Source organism: Zootermopsis nevadensis, unplaced genomic scaffold, assembly GCF_977971745.1.
Source record: "Zootermopsis nevadensis isolate Lab colony 2312 unplaced genomic scaffold, Znev_1.0 Znev_ptg000010l, whole genome shotgun sequence".
Classification (NCBI taxonomy): Eukaryota; Metazoa; Arthropoda; class Insecta; order Blattodea; family Termopsidae; genus Zootermopsis; species Zootermopsis nevadensis.
This window is the reverse complement of record NW_028259142.1, coordinates 1,429,217-1,449,360: the sequence shown is the minus strand read 5'-3', so window position 1 is coordinate 1,449,360 and position 20,144 is coordinate 1,429,217. Positions and strand designations below refer to the sequence as shown.

The 20,144-nt window shown below is 36.8% G+C and overlaps 2 protein-coding genes across 4 annotated transcripts; one reads left to right on the top strand and one right to left on the bottom strand.

Annotated features, from left to right (window-relative positions):
* Positions 1–1,747: 1,747 nt before the first annotated feature.
* Arpc2 (Actin-related protein 2/3 complex, subunit 2) lies at positions 1,748–7,175 on the bottom strand. Of its 2 annotated transcripts, none has more exons than XM_022058760.2 (7): positions 6,987–7,175; positions 6,550–6,643; positions 6,236–6,335; positions 5,858–6,014; positions 5,216–5,436; positions 4,667–4,868; positions 1,748–4,082 (listed from the first exon to the last, which is right to left on the bottom strand). In XM_022058760.2, the coding sequence occupies exons 1-7, from the start codon at positions 7,058–7,060 to the stop codon at positions 4,055–4,057; spliced, it is 876 nt and encodes a 291-aa protein (XP_021914452.1). In that variant the 5' UTR covers positions 7,061–7,175; the 3' UTR covers positions 1,748–4,054. The 2 variants fall into 2 exon arrangements, with proteins under 2 accessions (XP_021914452.1, XP_021914451.1); XM_022058759.2 differs by having other exon boundaries at positions 5,858–6,044; positions 6,987–7,174.
* Positions 7,176–7,222: 47 nt separating this feature from the next.
* PolrMT (mitochondrial RNA polymerase) lies at positions 7,223–19,917 on the top strand. 2 transcript variants are annotated; one of them, XM_022058758.2, is made up of 24 exons: positions 7,223–7,504; positions 7,965–8,099; positions 8,242–8,785; positions 9,224–9,374; positions 9,813–9,947; positions 10,120–10,287; positions 10,449–10,625; positions 10,877–11,029; positions 11,682–11,855; positions 12,178–12,266; positions 12,744–12,912; positions 13,209–13,330; positions 14,005–14,220; positions 14,445–14,565; positions 15,095–15,316; positions 15,460–15,621; positions 15,935–16,048; positions 16,754–16,999; positions 17,690–17,849; positions 18,262–18,368; positions 18,583–18,755; positions 18,947–19,118; positions 19,405–19,496; positions 19,630–19,917. In XM_022058758.2, the coding sequence occupies exons 1-24, from the start codon at positions 7,372–7,374 to the stop codon at positions 19,757–19,759; spliced, it is 4,065 nt and encodes a 1,354-aa protein (XP_021914450.1). In that variant the 5' UTR covers positions 7,223–7,371; the 3' UTR covers positions 19,760–19,917. The 2 variants fall into 2 exon arrangements, with proteins under 2 accessions (XP_021914450.1, XP_021914449.1); XM_022058757.2 differs by having other exon boundaries at positions 9,221–9,374.
* Positions 19,918–20,144: the final 227 nt, after the last annotated feature.

Here is a 20,144-nt window from a genome sequence, read left to right as displayed (position 1 = left end):
AGATGACTGGGTTCGAATACAGGCAGAAATGGAGTTCTCTAAAGAGTACGTACCTTGGGGCTCATCCAACTTCTTGCCCAGAATATGCAGTGGGGAGTCGTCTGTTTACCTGGAGGTAAAAACGGACCCAGCGTGATCACGTGTCCTAAAATAGTGCTCAGACACAACGGCCTTACCTTTCCAATTGCTTGCTATTTTAAGATGGCTGTCTTCTGGGTTGTTGCGCCGTGTAGTCTGGTAGAAGTTTACCATCGTTTCACAGGTGCTTACTGCCTCCATCATCAGGGCGATGAATCAATATGCTATCTTCTTTGAGTAGCTGATCAAAATATTCTCAGAATAGCTTCACAGTTGTTCTACAGTAACGTGTTTCACCCCCATAAATGTCTTCAAAACTCAAGCTTTTCCAGAAGCTGGCAGTCTCTCAGCTGGTGAAGAAATTCCATGCTGTGTTCACACGAATCTACCACTGCCCCCTGGCCCACATGAATCCAGTACACAAACTCACAGCCTGCTTCTTCCATTTTAATATCATCCTCCCTTTTTTTGCCCATGTCTCATGGTCTACTCTTTTTTTTTTAGGTTTTCCATTTAAAATTTTGTTTACTTTCTCACAGCCCACATGCATGCTGCATGTTCTGTCTTATCCCAAATTTAATTCCCATACAAATTAACAGGTAAAACTGCGGTTATCCGCATTTTAATTTTTTACATTTTAGACATGAGATAGGAGGTCCAAATTTTAACAAGAAAACCCACATTTGATCTGTTACAAACTTCTTAAAGAATGTAAATTTTACTGCTGACTTTTGTTTCAAAAGACTGTCGAGTTTTCAAAACGTTACTAGTTGTAGCTCTTAGATACAAGCCTTTTTCTTGCATTGATCCCCGATATTTGAATAGAAAAATCATATTTCTTGTAGGATTTGAGGTTTTCACAGCAGTGACTCTGAATATGGCTGTCTTCTGGGTTGCTGTGCCATCGCCCTGATGATGGAGGCAGCAAGGACCTCTGAAACGTCGGTAAACTTCTACCAGACTACACGGAGCAACAACCCAGAAGACAGCCATCTTCGCCAATTTCTTGTTTCTCCTCTTTGTTACATGCCCTGTCCATATCAGACCCACTTTTTTTTTTTTTTTTTGGGGGGGGGGGTCACAGTCGGAAAGAGCCAAGGCATTTCTTTTATAAATGAAGATGCTATTCAGAAAATGGCTGGAGCTTAGGCAACTTTCCTCTCATCTGGGTCACATTGGTTTAGGATGCAAATTCTTCAACACTGGTATTATAATTATTAATACGTTGACTCCTTGTATATCGTCTCACGTGGTCATTTGGCAAAGAGAAATTTCGTCTTTCCCAGTGCTGAGAATAGAGCCAGAAAGCTTAATTTTCACTAGAGGATAACATATCCATGTTCCGACATTTAATAAAAATTCATTTATCTCACAAGCATAATGCATATCTTCAGGGCTAATGAAGTTCAGCCCTGAAGATGGAGACAGTACGCTTCTCCGAAATGCTGGCATCTACCGACAGTCCGCATGGCACCAGAGCCCAAAATAATCGAGATCGTCACTGCCGTGAAAAATTTAATATTTCACACATAAGTTCAGGTTGTTTGTTGTGTCAAATTTCATAGGCTAGTCACTTGTAATGACATTAAATTTATGAGCAACCTGTACTTTTGCTTCGTTGTAATGGTCTGATGCGTCATAACACGATTACGAAACAATACGGAAACACTGAGGGAGACAATCTTCTGTATTACCAAATTAGAAGTTACATACACAACAAAAAATATAGTAAATTATCAATATTTTAATAAATGTAGTAGTATAATTATTATAAAACATAAATTATAGAACTTTAATTAATCATTACACAGAATGTACTGAAGTGACGAAGATAAACTAAACCATTAACATCTGAAGTCAGGGGCAGGATGCAAACAGACGTAACAATATAACAAGCTATGGTAACCAAGCAATTACAACATTATGTAAAATCTCTTTCTCGAGGGATACGAGTTCTAAATGAAAAAAGCTACGTTTCAGTAAACTGTCCCTGACGCTAGTCACCGTCTCTCTACGTTTTATTTGGCTAATAACTGCATTACTTAATTTCTGATAAAGAAATCTGTGTTAAGTATGTAATTGACACCAGAATGTCATTGTCACTTTCACGTTTCAACTAGGGCATCATTAATTTACAGGGCAGGAAAATAAAATTAGGTTCAACTTTGAAAAATAAATGCTTTCTCATACTCCATTTTAAAATTCTGCTACAACCCCAAGTGAAGCACTGTGGCACTGACACAAGTTTAAGACGCGCGCGTCATGCCGTGCCAGACTGTTCGATGTAGGGTCATGCATCAGGCATACCACACACCATTGCTAATCTATGCACATTTATACTGCACATGCCGTCAGTCCTCAGTCTCTGAACTGCTCATATTCAAGTACGAGGGCAGTGAGACACGGGCTCACCAAATCCACGTCAATCACTCGCTGACCTTGTCATCAGAATTCACAAAGCTATCAATTAAGACTGCGTTTTAATGGGTTTTAAATACAATGTTCTGCCTGAGATAGTGGTACTCCATTTGCAGTCCACTACAGTAACAAAGAATTTTACATGGATTATTATTATTGCATCTTCATTAATATGATTTTATAGGTATAATAAATCACAGGGAAATTAATTACATATTCACAAGATTAAAAAAAGTATTCAACAATTAATACCGGCTCTGATCCCTATTATTTTCACTGCACATAATCCATCATCATTCTTGGGAGAAAGCACTGAGCTTCAAGGTAGCGTTAGGCTTCAAGTCAGAACTCCTATGAGCAACGAGAATTGTGGAGTTGTACGAAATTGGTGTAAAGCCATCTCAGACTTGGAGTGTCCATTACTCTAGTTCTAAAATATTACACGCAAGCTTCGAGGGATAAAGTGGTACATAAATAAAGAGAAATATTTGTTCTCAAAATCAGAGCTCCACAAAGTTAATTATCAAAATGAAGATACACAATATAATGCATTCACCGCGATGATTAAATGGTTTCTAAAGAGATTTAACATTTAATGGGATACACCCTACATATATGTTACCACACATACATTAAAATGCTATGGCAGCTCCTTTAGAGATGGAAATAGCTTCAGGAGGAACAAATTCCGAACCACAGTAGGCCTGTTTATAAGTGGAGCAAGCTAGGTATCCCAAAAATGAAACTGGACGGAGTAATCTTTCCATGGTGATCCTATTTAATGTGACTTCACGACAGCTAACAGCAGCTACGCGGTATGAACAATGTTCTTTTTTTGAAAATTGACCGAAGGCAGAAGGCATATGAAAGGAAACTGACAGTATTACGTTGAGGACAATTTTGTAGTCCCACTTACATTTCATTGTAATAATTCAAAATTAAATGCAATGCTACACATATCCCACTTCACTTTCTGTAAGAACATCTGATGAAAGCGCAGAACACGACAAACAATAAAATATCAGTTACTAAAACATTACGAAAACGATACCCAAATCCCAGAAGAAATCATCATACCACAGAGGTAAATGCCAGTTACTGAACCTCATCTACTGTCAAATTAATTTATACCACCCCACAGAGCAAAACTCTCATTTGTACATCGCGGAACAAATTTACTTCGCTAAAACAGTTAAAATGAACGAATGGAACACTCCAACCCTAAGATAACGTGCATTGTCAATCTTTGAACTCTGCGACACAGAAAATGAAAACCACTGATCTGTCACAGCGACTTATAGCCACATTAGAAGTGTGCTATCACAATCTGATTCCAGAATTCTTGAAATTGTAGCCTTCTGGTCATGACAGGCGCTTAGCACCAGATAAATTGCATTCTCCCCCCCATGAATGTGAAACCACACAGTGAGCATGTAGGATAGAATCAAAAGCCCCCTCCACAGCGCAGAAATCGTGCACAGGCCAGCTGGAAGATTCCTCTTCACAAACAGAGAGCGGCATGATGCACCTCTTTGTACAGACTATGCTTCATGAGGAATCATTCTTTCCTTATGAAGGACCGACCACTGAAAAATGAAAGCAAGCAAATGAAAAATATGGCTGAAGTTGCGGAAACATGGCGTTTGAGTAACTCTGTGATACAGAATCCATCTTAACAGTTCTTAATTTTTTTCTTTCAGCCTATTATTATGAAACTTAGTTAATTCTGGTTGTGAAGAAAATGCATACATCAGATTTTATACATCGGTAACTGACGGACCACCGTACTTTAATAGGCCACGTGTTTTTATATATTTTTATGCTAGATCACGCATAAATAGGACTTTTTGTGCTTCTGTAGCACATGTCATAAGTTCTCGCACTACCTGCAGTGACATTTATGTACTGTGATTGTGAAGAAGTTAATTTTCACAAAGTGATCCCAAGATAATATGGGATAATAATCATTATAATTATATGCAGAACATTTTGTGCAGTATGATTAAATACTTTGTGTCGAAACAAATGCAGGTAATTTAATTTTCGCAGGTATATTTGAAACATAAGATTCAGAAATATGATTTTTATATCATATTTTGAGAATAAAATATGGATATGAAGCCAAACTAAAACCTATGTTTAGTTAAGGGAAATAACAACGTTTACTAACGTTATGGTTTTCTTTTCTACATTTTTGGGTTCCGGCCTCGCTCTGTTTAGCACCTTCAGGAAGTCTGATGTCTTGGCTCTCATACGAGAGTGGATGTACGCTTTGGAGCACTTAATATGGTAATGGAGATAGTCCCTAAAGATGTGGATCAAGTTTATGGTGTTATCCCGCGTTGTCCTGTTTGTGTGCCGTGGAAATAAAACTGTAAAACATACCAAATCAGTACAACAATAGTTGTAACATCAACAGTTTGGTCATGAAGCATTGTCTGCTGTCAAATAAGTGCACACATAACGAAAATAAAAAAAATGAACACCAGATGTGTGGGCTTACCAACAGAAGAAATAACAATGCATTGGAAGGCTAATCAATACTTTTCTCAAAAATTACATCCAACATTTTCACAGGCCAAAAATAGTTCCTGAACTGAACAATGCAGTCCAACACAATAATTTCATTGAATCCGGCACTTTGATACTTGACTGGCTTTTAATTTAAACTCAAAACTTCATTATTTGTCAAGATGCCTACAAGATCAGAATAACTTACCAAAAGTTATGTAACCAATGTTCTCTCCCACCCTAGCATCAGTATTCTGCAGTTCAAGCGGTGGTTCTCGATGACTGAAGAGAACCTGTGGTGCCGTGTGGCTCGCTCGTCTCCCCTCTTTGAACTCCTGCATGAACACCTTGCCGATCACTATGTCATCTTCATCCTTGAAGATAGTACTGAACACAACTGTTACGCGATCGGCTTTAGCCTCGACATACCTGTAATAGCCATTATGTACTTACAACTTAACCAGATATACTTGCCTCCTAATATGGCTGTAATCAAAAAAATGCATCAAAACAAGTAACTTTCACAGTTACTACAAGAAACTACCAACTCCCCTCCTATCAAACTCAGTGGTATCCAGTGATGCCAACAGAGTAAAAATGAAGCTGTGATTTTTATTTCCCCATAAGTAATTCTCATTCCTGGCATGGTTATATTAGCGTTAGATTAGTTTTTCATTATCTGGTATTATTACTTCTTCAAGAATTTCTTCTGTTTCTGCCTTTGTGGTATATGTTATGTGTCATGGCCAGAACCGTAAACCCAGTGTAATAATGGTTAGTCTTAACTTATCTACCTGATTAATGTCTGCAATCACTCAAGCCAAGGTGGTTTTCTTAAGGATGTACTTACATAGTTTCATCATTTCTGTAGTTAATAACAGCTCGCTTGTGACCCTCTTCACCTCTCTCTTGGAAATCAAAATATTTCTCAAAGACTGATGCAAAACAATTCCTCTTTAATAAGCCAATCTTCTTTACAACTTCTTCCCAGTTTTGAGGAACATTTTCTAAATCAATTAACACTGAAACATTGTAACCTGAAAAATTGCAGTATTAAGCATGACAGTGCACTTAAGCTTTAGTGAGACCTACATGGAAAAGTTGAAGCCTGACATAAGAATCAGTGATATTAAAGAAGTAACTGAAATTATAGTACCAATAGTACATTATACACAAAAGCCATTAATATATGAAAAACATTAAACATTTCAAAATGAAAAACAATTACCATCTTCCACTTGTGTCAGAAAGGAACCATATTCTTTCTTTAATAATTCATCTGCTCCATGTTCCTGAAGTTCTTTGTAGAACTTCAGAGAAATACTGATCTGAAAATTAAATGTTACACAGTAAAATTGACTCTTGCAAAGTATAAAGCAGCTAAGTAACAATGAGAAATTATCTGTGCATGTATAACCACTGAGACTAGTGTCATTAAAATGGCTCAACAGAACATGTAGAGAGGTTATAAAGCTGTTACAAAAGTATCTAATTTTACATTTAATAATCTAAGGCAATATATTATGAAAATGAGGTACATACTCTCACTTTTGTTTTGTCACCTCCAACATTTGATATATGGAAGAGAACTCCATCAAAGTCGGCAATGATAATGTCTATTGACTCAGGTTTATGACTGTAACATAAGCAACAATACATATCACACTCATTTCACTGATAAAAAATGACAAAAACCGTTTCCGGAAGTTCTTAACCTAAAAAATAAGGTCAAACCGCTCCTAACTCTGATAAGCTGAAACACAAATTTCCCTCCAACTCCTGGTGAATTCCTAAAACACTTTTATGCTTAGAACATAACTACACACATATCCACAAATATTGTGCTTTATAACTACAACTACTGATCGCTGCAACTTCGTTTCTAAGCTTTTCTGTAACATTAAATAAGCGCACTCCACCCTTGCCGGTATCCACTAGCTGTCGCGTTATGCTGCAGATTTCACTTCACACATACATACCCCGCTAAAGCATTCTTGAATTTTAAAGTCAATGTTTCTTCCACTATTCTGTTGTTTATCTCGAGTAAAATCATTGTTTCTTCGATAAGTAAATGATAGTTTCATAAAACCATGAATACTATGACTAATACTAATGTCTCCCTGTTGGGTGGATGCAACCGGAAGCTCTGATTCTAACATGGAGTTGTGACGAAACTTCCTAATTGGTAGGTTATGACACACGTGACAGGATATAAACAAATGAAACATTTTAACAAAAGCATAACTATGAGCGGTACAGAGCAACCAAATGGTAAATTATGTGGTTTGTGAATCATTGGAATGTACAATGAAATTTCATTTATTATGTAGGCATAGATAACGACAGCAAGAAGAAACGTCGACCATGCTTCGCTTATTAATACTGAAGAGATTATATCAGTTCAATTCTAAAGTTGTGACACCTCCTTATAGTATCGAGCCAACCAAACAAACGTGCTCCGTTTGTTCACATAATTTCTCATTAACACCTCGAAACGGTAAGCGTAGCTCATGAAAATAACGGAACAAATATGAATCTACCTAAAAATTGGTCTGCAGAACAGTTTTTGTGGAATTATTGTATATCCAGATTTATGATGTTTGAATCTTCCAAGTGCAAAGTGAATCTACATTTATAGGCGGCATGATATATATTCTTTCCAGTATCACCTCTCTAAAACTTCGAAACTTTATCTCCTTCTGTGGGTGTGTACAGTCAATTTTGCAGTGCAGCCAAAACCCAAGGGACACCATATAGTAACAAATCAGTACATGCTACTGAATAATTCTGTTTCTTGTAGATGGTGTGCCAACGGTTTGGAAGAACATACAGCCTCCTTCATCAGGGCAAAAGTAATATACAGTGCAATCCAGAAGACCATTAACTGTACTTAAATCATCAGGAATGTCTTAAATCACACACAGCTCTGTTTTTTACTTATAATTTTATGTTTCCAGATACCCATTGTGTGCAGAATAAGGTATCAGTCCGGTTTCAGTCCACTAGTGTACACACTGCAATTCAGAATAGCGCTAAAATTAAGAAGAAAAAGGCTCGGAGACTTAAGAAAAAATATGCAGAACTAGTGGAAGGTAAGAGAATAATGCATGGCATTCTAATTTAAGCTCTTATCCATCATTACCAGAATAATAAATATATTATAACTTAAAGACTATTAAATACAGCTGCTACATAACTCTGACATTAACATATATTTGTTCATATTAATTGCAGTTACCGATACCTCTTCAAATCAAACCAAGGCATCTGTCAGCAAGCTGAAACCAAAACATTTGTCTCTATTGATAAAACAGCCAGATATCAACTTGGGGCAGTTGTATAATCTGAAGAATATGAAAGTACAACCAGTAGTGTCACTAAAAAATAGCGCTAGCCATCAAAAGCAAGAATCTATGCCTGTTGTTGTGTCAGAATCGATTTCTGATGAGAAGACTTACTCACTCACAGAATTGAACTGTGGCAGTTATGGAGAAATTTCTGAAATGGAAAATCTTGATGTATCAAATTGTAAAGATGAATTACTGTATAGTTTTGATAGATCTATGGATGATGTGGAATTAAAATCTAAGCCCATGGATGATCTAGATGCTGCAGTCTTGGAACATAATTATTTGTTAGGTGATCTTGCATATCATAGTCAGGAAATGGAAGAACTTGATGATCCTGTAGATGAGACCGTGCTAGCGGAAGTGCAATATGATGAGCCTGCAGTTGAGACAATGGTTGTTCCAGTACCAGAAGAAGCTCAGTCAAAGACGTATGTATGAATATGTCTGAATAGGTCATTTATAGGGCTGTAGTCTTAAAAATAGGGCCTTTCTTATTATTGCTTAATTAAAACTTTGCCCCTTGTATATAGACTTAAATGATTAACAACCCACGGAGAAACAAATAGTATAAGTTAGGAAATTTTAATACTATAACAAACAGATTTATAAGCTTTTCAAGGGGTTAACTCTGTCCATTATACATTTTTTGTGTATCCCAAGGATATTTTATGAATGTTGAATGAAAGAAAGGACAACCATGAATTATATGCAGAGACATTTAATCACTGTATGGTTTAATAATCTCAAAATTACATTGGTTTTTAACAATTTTTAAACTCTTCAGAGCCAAAGTTAAGTATTACATTTGGATCAAGGCCCTGCTTATCCATAGTCACTTATAAATTTATGTCTTTGTGTAACAGCAGTATGAAGAAATTCAAAGGCTCAGCAGCGAACAAAACTCACTCGAAACATAGTATAAGAGACCAAATGGCTAAAATGAAACAGAGTGATCTAGAAAAGGCTGCAAAAGAAGAGTGCTTGTTTCGTAATCTATATGCATACTTGGAAGCTTGTGTAAGTTACATTTTCATTAATAGAATATTCCTGGACAATCAGTGGCATTAATTTAGATTATAAATCCATTGTTTTAGAGGCCTCTGTCTCTGGCAGCAGGAAATATGACATTATTTACAACTGACATAGCTGATCACAAAGGACCTTCCCGCTTTTAGTCACCATGGAATCTTAAGTCTTTTATTTCTGCTTTTAAAGAAATTAAAAGTGTATGACTATCCATGCTTTGAGTTCCATTAGGTATTATTTACACTCAGATGTGCAAACTTTTTTTTATCAATTATCAAAACCATTTCGCTGTGTTGAAAATATACTTGTGCAGATGATATAAAACATTCAGATGATTAAAGATTGAAGGTTTGCTCAATTCTTAAGTCTTCTGTATATTTATCAAGCTGATAACCATTTTGGTTATCTACTTATTCTTTTTTGTTGTAGGTGAGCTGTGGGTTACTTAACAGAGCTCTGTTTTCGTTGTTGTTTTATCATTCACGGAGCAAACATTCCAAATATACTTCTCCAGCAAATGAAACCAAACTCTTCAATATTCTTCTTCATGGTTTTGCAAGGAAGGTAAGGGCCTTGGTGACCGTCACAGCTGCAACTGTGACAACAAAGTGGACTGCTAGTAGTACTACTTTACTAAAATTTATCAATGCTATTATAATATGTGAAGAAACATGTATGAATAATTTTTTTTGTTTTGCATTGAGGAACATGTTTGATGTGTCTTTTCTTCTTACAGGGAAATCTGAATAAGGTTAGGGAAATTCATCAAATTTTACAAAAGGACAAGATACCATTGTCAGCACAGTCATATGCCGCATTTTTTGAGTGCGTGGGACGTCTTCCTGCAGATAATGCCTCCAGCTACCAAGTACTTTCAGAATTTGTGAAAGAAATGACACACAAGGTGATACAGGATCTATTAATATATGCGCTATTAATGGCTGAATTTAGGGTTCTCTAAACCGTTGTCATTCTGGAATGTGAGATTTAAATACCTGTACTGTGCACTTGTTAACGCCATAATATGTAAAAAGAAGTAAAACGAACTTTGTTTACTTGTTACAGGGATTGACATTCAAGGATATTATACAGAAGAGCGTGTTTGTGTCTGACCAGAGGGAGGTAGTTGTGGACGTAATTCGAAGAATTGAGCCCAATTTTGAACCTTACAATATATCACCAGATATATGTTACTCTTGTAATCTTCTGCATGAATTAAATAATCAGAATGAAAATGGAAAAGTGAGTTATATTTAAATAACACATGTCTGTCTTTTATATGTGGCATGAAAAGAAATGGTTAATGTCTTACCTGTGTTTCTATGCACCACAGTATATACGTGAATAAATTAGAGGTTCAGACAGTCATAGACTCCTGACACTAGACCCCACAAGAAAATCTGCTAAAAACATAGGAGGCTGTGAGGATTTTAAATGGATGGAGTTTGTTATCTGGAAGATTTCTATGTAAGATTGGTTATGTTTTTGTTTAGGGTAAAGCTTACAAGTCACCTGCAGAAGGTCTTCTTACGGCATCAGAATTGCGACAGTTAGTTAAGGAGCAACTTCAGATTGAGCTAAATAGCTACGTTCAAGTGAAAACAATTGAGAAGCGAAGTGAACCAGTTGATACCATCTTGTATTATGTAAGTGTTAAGAGATTTTTTTTTTAATTCAATACAGCTGAATATTGTATCAGGTGGAGCCCCAGCTGAGGTTGAGGTTGTGATAATGTGGTGGGTCATGTCGGTTTCTTACTGTGATTTGGTATGGTATGTTAATGTACTGGATGAAAACATAATTTCAGCCCATATTTAACATTTCGAATGAGAATTATTGCCTGTAATGAAACATTATTTACGTTTACTTATTAGACAGACGATCATTAGCAGCTGTAATAATTGTGTGACACATAAAATCTTTCTTTTTTTTTGGTGTGGTTAGTAGGCAATCATAACTGGTCTTTTTATTGGTGATTTACTGTAAGCTATGTCCGCTGCTGTTGTATTGATATGGTGATAAGTAATGGAATATTGATTAACAGATTTATAAGATGTTATGATATATAAGTAGTTTCATATTTTAAGAGAATCGGTATGTTTGCTAGTCATAAATAAATAAAGCATGATTATGATTGGTGATGTGGGAGGTATTTGAGAGGAGACAGTAAAGGGACTCTGGGAAACCTCAGTGAAGATAGCCATTGGTCCAGTCAAGAATATGAGTCAGCCACGTTATCAAAGATCCAACATGTTTGGTGGTCCTCATAATGAAAGATACTTTGTTTCATCTTTTCAGAGAAAAAAATTGCAAGAGGCACAGGAGAATTGGAGGAAGACAATTAGTGATGCATACCACAGAGATTTGAGAGCTTTACGTGTTCAACATCATTACCGAGCATTTCGTCATATCAACTTATATCCATATCTCAAAGTATTAGACCCAGAAGATTACATTGAGATCATACTTCAGGTATATATATGAAATATCGATGGTTAGTGACGATAAAGGTACGCAGTCACATCAGTGAAGAGGAGAGAGATTATTTTGTGCTATTTTGCAGACTATTAAATCTCCTGCCTTACATATTATGGAAGGACTAGAACTTACTATTCATTTCTCTTTCATTTGAAGTGCCAAGACCTGTAAAACATTCTTGGGCTTGCCAAGTCGAATTATCATCACTGCAATCAGCTCCTTAATCCTTATTTCAATATTATCTGCTGTCTTAGTCGTTGAAGTAGATGATTCTATATGTATGTTTTTCCGGGTGTAAGATATGTTTTTCTTTCAGGAAATACGTAAGTTGGCTGAAGGCTCCGAAACATTCAGTCCTACAACCGGTCAGCTGTATCGAGAATTAGGGAGTCAGGTTCGAGCAAGGTACAATATATGTTTCCACACATGCCTGTGCGTAAAATGTTTAGTTTCAATTCTTGTAGGTATGTGTCACTGCTCACATGTACGCGGTATCTTAAATGGTGTGCCATTAATGACATTTTCTGATTTGAAAGGCTGAAAAAATGCTTCTCTTAGAAGCTACAAATGATAGCGTGTTGATCGATGTGCATATCTCACCTCCAGAACTACAGAACATCTTTTCATGAAATTTTGTGTTCTGATGTTTACACTGAACTTTGTGTGCGAGTTTCACAGTGGTCCTTGAGAGTACATAAAACCCATAGTTTGTACTGCCAACGCAGTAGCTAAGGTTACAGAATGTTGATGTTGATCTTCCGGGTCGTAATGCCGTAAGTAGGTAGATATGAATGTTTTGAAGGAGCATGGTGCCTCTTTCTTTAGGGCTGAAGTGAGTTGTAAGTGAGTAATTTTATAGCCAGTCCATGTAATGTGTTTCAGGTATGAAGTGAAGTTCAAAAGTAATTCTGGAATCTCGAAGAAAGTTCAACATTTGTATGAAGAATACTGTGATTGGTACTTAGCCCCTGATAGTAGTTCAAAACAGAGCATGAACACGCGGCAGAAATGGCAGCACTTGGAACACGAAAATTCGAAGGGACCAAGTCTGGTAAGTTTATAAAAATCATATAAAATGAAAGATTGGATGTCACTGTTTCCTTTAGATGTGAAATTCATTCTTTATATTTGTGGGAGTTGAAAGAACAAGGAATTATTAATCAGTAAGTAGTAAGTGATTATATATTTTGTGTGATGTAACTGTTATAATGACTACTCTTCAATTGATATTATTGAAATATTTCATGATAAAGTGACAAGTTATGTTATTCAGAAGCCATGAATAGAATACTGAATAATAAATTTATCTCAGTTGCTGTTACACTAATCTTCTCTTATACAATCCAGAATATGGAAGAAAAGTCGTGGCCAGCTGCTGTCCTGAGCGGTGTTGGGAAGTTCATGTACAGTATTATCATGCAGGACATTAAAATTGATGTCAACATTGCCAAAAGTAACAGCAAGACGGAGTAAGTATTGCAGGATTTATAGTACACACATTTTGACCACTATTTCCTTTGGCTTCAGAACTTTTTGTGAATTGGAGCATTGACGAAAGACTCTCGGTTACAAGCTGCGTCAGGTGGCTGAATGGTGAATAAGCCATATCTTCTGCTAACGTTTCGAGAGCAGTGCCTGCTCTCATTCTCAGGGCTGTTACGTAACAAATCTAGTTTTTTGTGGCGTGCTCGCCAATGGGAATATTTAGTGATCATACTGTATAGTTATATCATCGAAGGCCAGGTTGAAGGAAAGCGAGGACTGGTAAGAAGACTGATACAGCTAACCGACGATCTGAAACAAGGAAAGAAGATGAAGTTCCAGGAATTAAAACAAGAAGCTGAGAATAGGGAAAACTGGAGAGCTCTTTTTGGGCAGAGCAATGGACCTGTCGTAAGACAGAACACTGAATAATAATAAACTGTATAGTTGTAGAAAATTTGAACAAGATCTGATAACAAGTGGCCAGACTTGTGCAGATAGGCCATAACATTCATGCCCAAGCGTTAATGTGTCATCTTGTAACAAAAAATTAGTTATTTTCAAAGTGATTTCTGTAAAATATTGTTTTGGACATTTACGTTTTCTTGACTTGACAGAAGGATCTACAGAGCTCTTTCACTTACGTGTAATGAACTTTCAGGCATCTTGTACCTGCTTTCTACGCGTTATTCAGAAATCAGGGGCGACTCTTGAAGGAGGAGGTTAAACCGCATCCTGTTCTTGCACGCTTGTTCCGATGCGCTGCTCAAGAATATTTAGTGTTTGAGGTAGCTACTGTGCCTATGTTGTGCCCTCCTCTACCATGGTCGTCCATTACTAGTGGTGGCTACTTGACAGTGAAGGCGGATCTTATAAGGTGAGTAATTTTGGTGTCTTGCTTCTAACCTCCTACACTTGTAATTTTTCAGTCTCTGTTCAACAGATAAAATCATATAGTGCATGTCTGCCATCTTTTTATGTGTTGTTGGCATCTGGTAAACTGAATTGGTGTTTTCGTTCCAGCTCTTGTGCATGTGACCTTACAGAAATACTGTAATCGTTATAGCACAGATGGCTGATTTACGTCATTAATGGTTACAGACTTCCTCAGCAAGCAGCACAGCAGTGGCATATCTTGAAGAAGACTCCTGTTCAGCAGTTATACCCGAGTCTTGATTCCTTGAACCAGCTTGGGTCTGTGCCGTGGATGGTCAATGAATCGGTATGTCTAGCATATAAATATTTAAGACACATTATGCAAAGAATCTCTGCATTTTGGAGTAAGTATAAGTGTATCTTCTGTGTAAAATTATATTTAGATATCAGAATTTGAATTGAAAGGAGGTGAAAACATAGAAACTGTGTTCCACATATTGCAGTTGTATCAAGATATTAACATTGTCTGCTGTCCTAAGAGACACACTCAAGTGTACATGATATTGTATTTTAATATGTTTAGATTAGCTCATACTGAATGGTATTGTAACCATTCAATTTATATTGAGGGAATTATAACATGAATTTAATTCTAAGGTGAAAAATATTTTTTGTGAATGTGAGATTTCAGGTTTTCGCAGTAGCAAGCGTGAATATGACAATCTTCTAAGACATTATGCTGTGTAATCTCATAGAACTCATCACTGCGTGGTGAAACATTTCAGAAGACAGTCATCATCTGAATTCTGTGTGTATGTACGTGACCTGGATTGAGAAGCAACCTTCTTGTCATATGTCTTTTGCTCTTTACTAAGGTTCTGGATGTGGTGATTGAAGTGTTCAATAGTGGCGGTTCTCAGCGACTTGATATACCAGAACCGCCATCTTCCTGTCCTGTTCCTAGTCCACTTACTCCAGAGATGACAAAAGTAGAGAGATACCAAGCCTACCGACAGAGAATGGCTCTGAGAAGACGCAAAGCAGAGATGTATAGTTTATGGTGTGATGCCCTCTACAGGTTGTCATTGGCAAATCATGTAAGTGTCATTCTGTATATTGAATTCCATACCATTTTACACATGTTCATATGATTTAAAAGAACCATCGAATGATGTAATGTGGTAATGATTTTTAATTGCAGAGTGGGGATTGTTTCTGATCCTCGTTTCCTTTGTTACAGTTCAGGAAACGCATCTTCTGGCTTCCACATAATATGGATTTTCGAGGACGAGTGTACCCATGTCCGCCTCATTTGAACCATTTGGGTTCTGACATGGCAAGATCACTTCTTTGTTTTGCTAAAGGAGAACCATTGGGACCAAAAGGCTTAAATTGGCTTAAGGTCAGTTGGTACTTTCGGAGGTCACATGCATCTGTAGCATATACAGTGTGTTCATGGAAGAGCTGTTTCAGATGTTTAATTTCATCAATATTGTTATGTAATTACAATAGTTTTATGTGCTTGGTCACATAACATAGGCATTATGTCTACCATATGTATATTTATCACATCTAGTTTCTGAAACATGGTGTTCTTTTTGGAATACCAGAATAACAGATATTGTTCAGAAGTAGTTGGGTCTAAAATTTCAAATTGTGGTTTGTAATTCTATCTGAAACATCACGGATTTGTTAGTGCACTTTCTTCCATCTAGATCCATTTGGTCAATCTGACTGGATTAAAGAAACGAGACACAGTGGATGAGAGGCTGCGGTTTGCAGAGGAAATGTTGCCTGAAATTATGGACTCTGCTGAAAAACCTCTAACTGTAAGTTGGATCATAAACAAATAGCGTAAGTACTTCTCATGTGGAATTCATATGTACCTGTCCATGTTTCAATATCAGTCCTGCTAATGGAAAATGAATTTTTTTTTATATTTTGTATTGATAAATGATCAAAATTGGAGTGTGAAATAATATTTAGATAAACTCAGTAAATTGAGGCTCCTGTTTTACTTGAAGGATAAGGAGATTGTAATTAAGTTTCTTACAAAATACTTTATTTAGCTGATCTGTGATGAATTTAATGAATATCGACTTTTACACATACATCACAGGTAGTAAGAATGTAAAATAATTTTTTTTATTCAATGTTGGCATGTATTTATTTGCATCCAAATTGAAGAACAAAATTAACAAAACATTGTAGTGGAGTAAGAAAATTATTATTTGTATTGAAGATGATTATCTTCTGGGATGATGTGCTGTGCAGTCTAATAGAATTCACTGACGCTTCAGAGATGCTTGCTAGCTCCATCATCAGGGCAATGCACCAAGCAAGCGCCTCTGGAATGTTGGTAAACTTCTACCAAACTACATGGCACAACATCCCAGAAGGTAGTCATCTTTATACTTTCTGCCATGAGAACCTGAAATCGCACCTATTTTTTATATTTATTATACTGAAATTCCTTTAATTAATGTTAGAGGAAGGAATGCTATACTCGTGAATCATACTTTGTAAAATGTCAGGGTTGTATGTGGTGGGCTGAGTCAGAGGAACCGTGGCAGACGCTCGCCTGCTGCAAGGAAATAGCCAGAGCTATGAAGTCAGGAGACCCAGAGAACTATGTGAGCCATTTTCCTGTCCACCAAGATGGATCATGCAATGGGCTGCAGCATTATGCTGCCTTGGGCAGGGACAGTGCAGGAGCAGAGAGTGTCAACCTCATACCAGCAGTCAGTCCTCAAGATGTCTACAGCTGCGTGGCAGCACTGGTGGGTTGAATTTGTGTGTCAGCAATTATATTGCTCCCTAGACGCTTCTGCCTCTGTGAAGAGACCAGAAAAATGCAAATATAGGGTTACAAAAATCCATTATGGACATTAACGCCACGTAGAGGTAAGTGGTTGGTCTTATAGCTACAGAGAGAGGGTCCTTCTGGTTCATAGTCCGTGGGCCCTGGAGTTGGTTTTGGCATAGTGGGAAGAGAAAGATTCCTGCCACAGTCGGGAACTGACTGGACTGTATCTGCTTATTGCGATGTCCTGGTTCATATGTTAATTTAACAATTCTTGGGGATGTCAGTTATTATTGATAAATGAATGTGATATGTCACAGGAGGAAAAAACTCAATACTGATAATGATTCTGAATATCAATATGAAAGGATCTTTGATATTGGGATATTACTGTGTTGTATTCCTCATGATTGAAAAGAAAGGGTTTGCGTATTAAGAGTTAGCATGGGGAGTGCGTCCAGTCTGTTTATTTATTTATTATTGACTGCAAATGGGTTTTTACCTGGTGGCAGTGTTGCATTGATTGGCTCTACAAATGGATGTCCTCTATCAGTCACTTCCTCCATTGTAATTCAGAATGGGCTACCAGGCTACGTGTAATTTATAAATAATCAGCACTGTGAAGTTGTGATGGAAACTTGACATTGTTATTTCTTTGTGTCCTCAGGTTGAGAAGGAAAGAATGAAGGATGCTGAAAGAGGTCTCAAAATAGCACAAGTTTTAGAAGGCTTCGTCCATAGAAAAGTGATCAAACAAACTGTGATGACAACTGTGTACGGAGTAACACGTTTTGGGGCTCGACATCAGATTGCTCGCCAGTTGAAGGGTGAATGTGATGATGAGTTTGGAGATTTATTGTTAGCTGTAGAGGCTAGCGATGGTGCTTTTACATTCTTTTGTAGCTGTTTTCAGCTAGTAACTCATTTATGTGTTGGTAGACTTGTGCCTGCGTACTTGCATTAGCCCGTTCACTCTGCACTCCTACCTGTAGATAAATCTGCTTTCCCAGCCACCATAATGTTTGTTTTAAGTTTTCTTTTGTTCCTTTTGAAATTGTCGAGATCATTTGTTTGTCCTGGTGCCTAATGTGTCAGTTCAAGAAATGACTGAACTACTAGCTTTAAAACTTTGTGCCCTGCAAGACAATTTCTAATATTACTGCTGGCTAGTGCAACAACCATAGAAGCAGGAAACTGTCTTTCACCACCACATTTTTTAAATTTCTGTTCCTCTTACAGATATAGAAGGCTTCCCTAAAGATTTTGTTTGGCAAGGATCAACATATCTTGTAGGAAAGACATTTGAAAGCTTGCAAGAAATGTTTACATCTACAAAGGAAATTCAGGTTTGTATTAATATTCAGCATTGTGTCGGACATTTTTTAGTTTCATTATAAGTATGATGCTTTTGAGACCATGCCACTATCTATATTTTATCTTTATGGTACCACAGCACAGGGGCAACTTCACAAGGGACATTTCACATGAACAGAATCATCATGTTTAAAATATTATATTAATCTGTTCTTTTGCATTTAAATAATGAATTCTTGCTACCAGGACTGGTTTACTGAATGTGCTCGACTGATTTCCCATGTGTGTGGGCAGAATGTAGAATGGGTCACACCTTTGGGCCTTCCAGTTGTTCAGCCATACAGCCGACCCAATAAGAAGCTCGAAGTTCATTCCAGTGCTAAGAGAATCAAGGAACATTATGCACTGGACATGTTTGAGTAAGTGACCTTAGCTCAGCACGGTAACAAGAAACAGTGGACTGATTCTTTATTTATTTAACAACCCATTAATAATATGTCCTGTTTTGTTTTCTTTTTTTAGCGTTTATTACCGTATGACTCGTGACATTTTCTCATTGGATATAGGAGTGAAGCCATCTTGCCTTACATAAATTTTGTATTTGTTTCAGACGGCCAAATGTGATGAAACAAAGAAATGCTTTCCCACCGAATTTTATTCATTCTTTGGACTCTAGTCATATGATGTTAACATCTTTATTCTGCGAAAGGGAAGGCATTACATTTATTTCGGTTCACGATTGCTTCTGGACTCACCCATGCACTGTAGATATCATGAACAAGGTACAATTTTCTTTTATGGGAACATCATGTCTGTGTATTTGTCCTTTACATAACTTTTGAATCTGTCAATAAATTAATATGCACTACGTACCATTGAATGCTGTCTCATCTTTATATTTGCCAATTTACTGCAATCAGTACAGCACGTACTTCTATAGTGGCCATATATTGAAAGTATTTGAGGGGAAGTTAACATATTTTAAGATTTTCTTACATCTTCTTGTTAAATAAATTATTTTAGTGAAACAACACTTTTGTGAGACGTCATTGATTTTCTCAATTTTAGGTTTGCAGGGATCAGTTTGTAGCACTTCATTCACAGCCTATTCTGGAAGATCTGTCCAAGTTTCTGGTGAAGAAATACAGCTATGCAGAAAGGTAGGACTTTAATTTTTCTGGTGTGTGCCCATGGACAGTTCAGTGATATATCTACAAAACTTGTGCCTTATAGTTAGAATCCTTCATTAACTTCAGTACACTTACTACATGTGTCTTCTATTTATTGTTACAGCGAATTTACCAATGATGGCTCCGTAAATGACATGACAAAACGAAAGCTGAACAAGATTCTGTGGAAGCTTCCATCTAAAGGAGACTTTAATCTTAATAGTGTCTTGAAATCTGTGTACTTTTTTAGTTGAATTTTATAGCCATGATCTTACTCATACTGTACTTAATACCTATCTTGAACTACTGGTAACAAAAAATTTTTGTTGCCTTTATAATTTGATAGTAATTTAGAAATATGTAAGTGTGAAATAGTTGTTTGTGGTGTTATTAAAGACCTTTATTAAATTTTTTTTCAGTTTTGAATCAAAGTATTAAATGAATAAGAATATATAGTAGCATCGGTTGGGATCAGTGGGTGTTGTTTATATGATCACCGGATTTGAAAGTGATCCCAGAGATTTTGCATTTCCTCCACACCAAATAATTATTCACTTTTTTTTGGAGAGTTTTGAACCCAGAGACTACCCAACAAATTGTCTTTTGCACGTTTAGTGCCTGTCCAGCTGCCGACGTCGG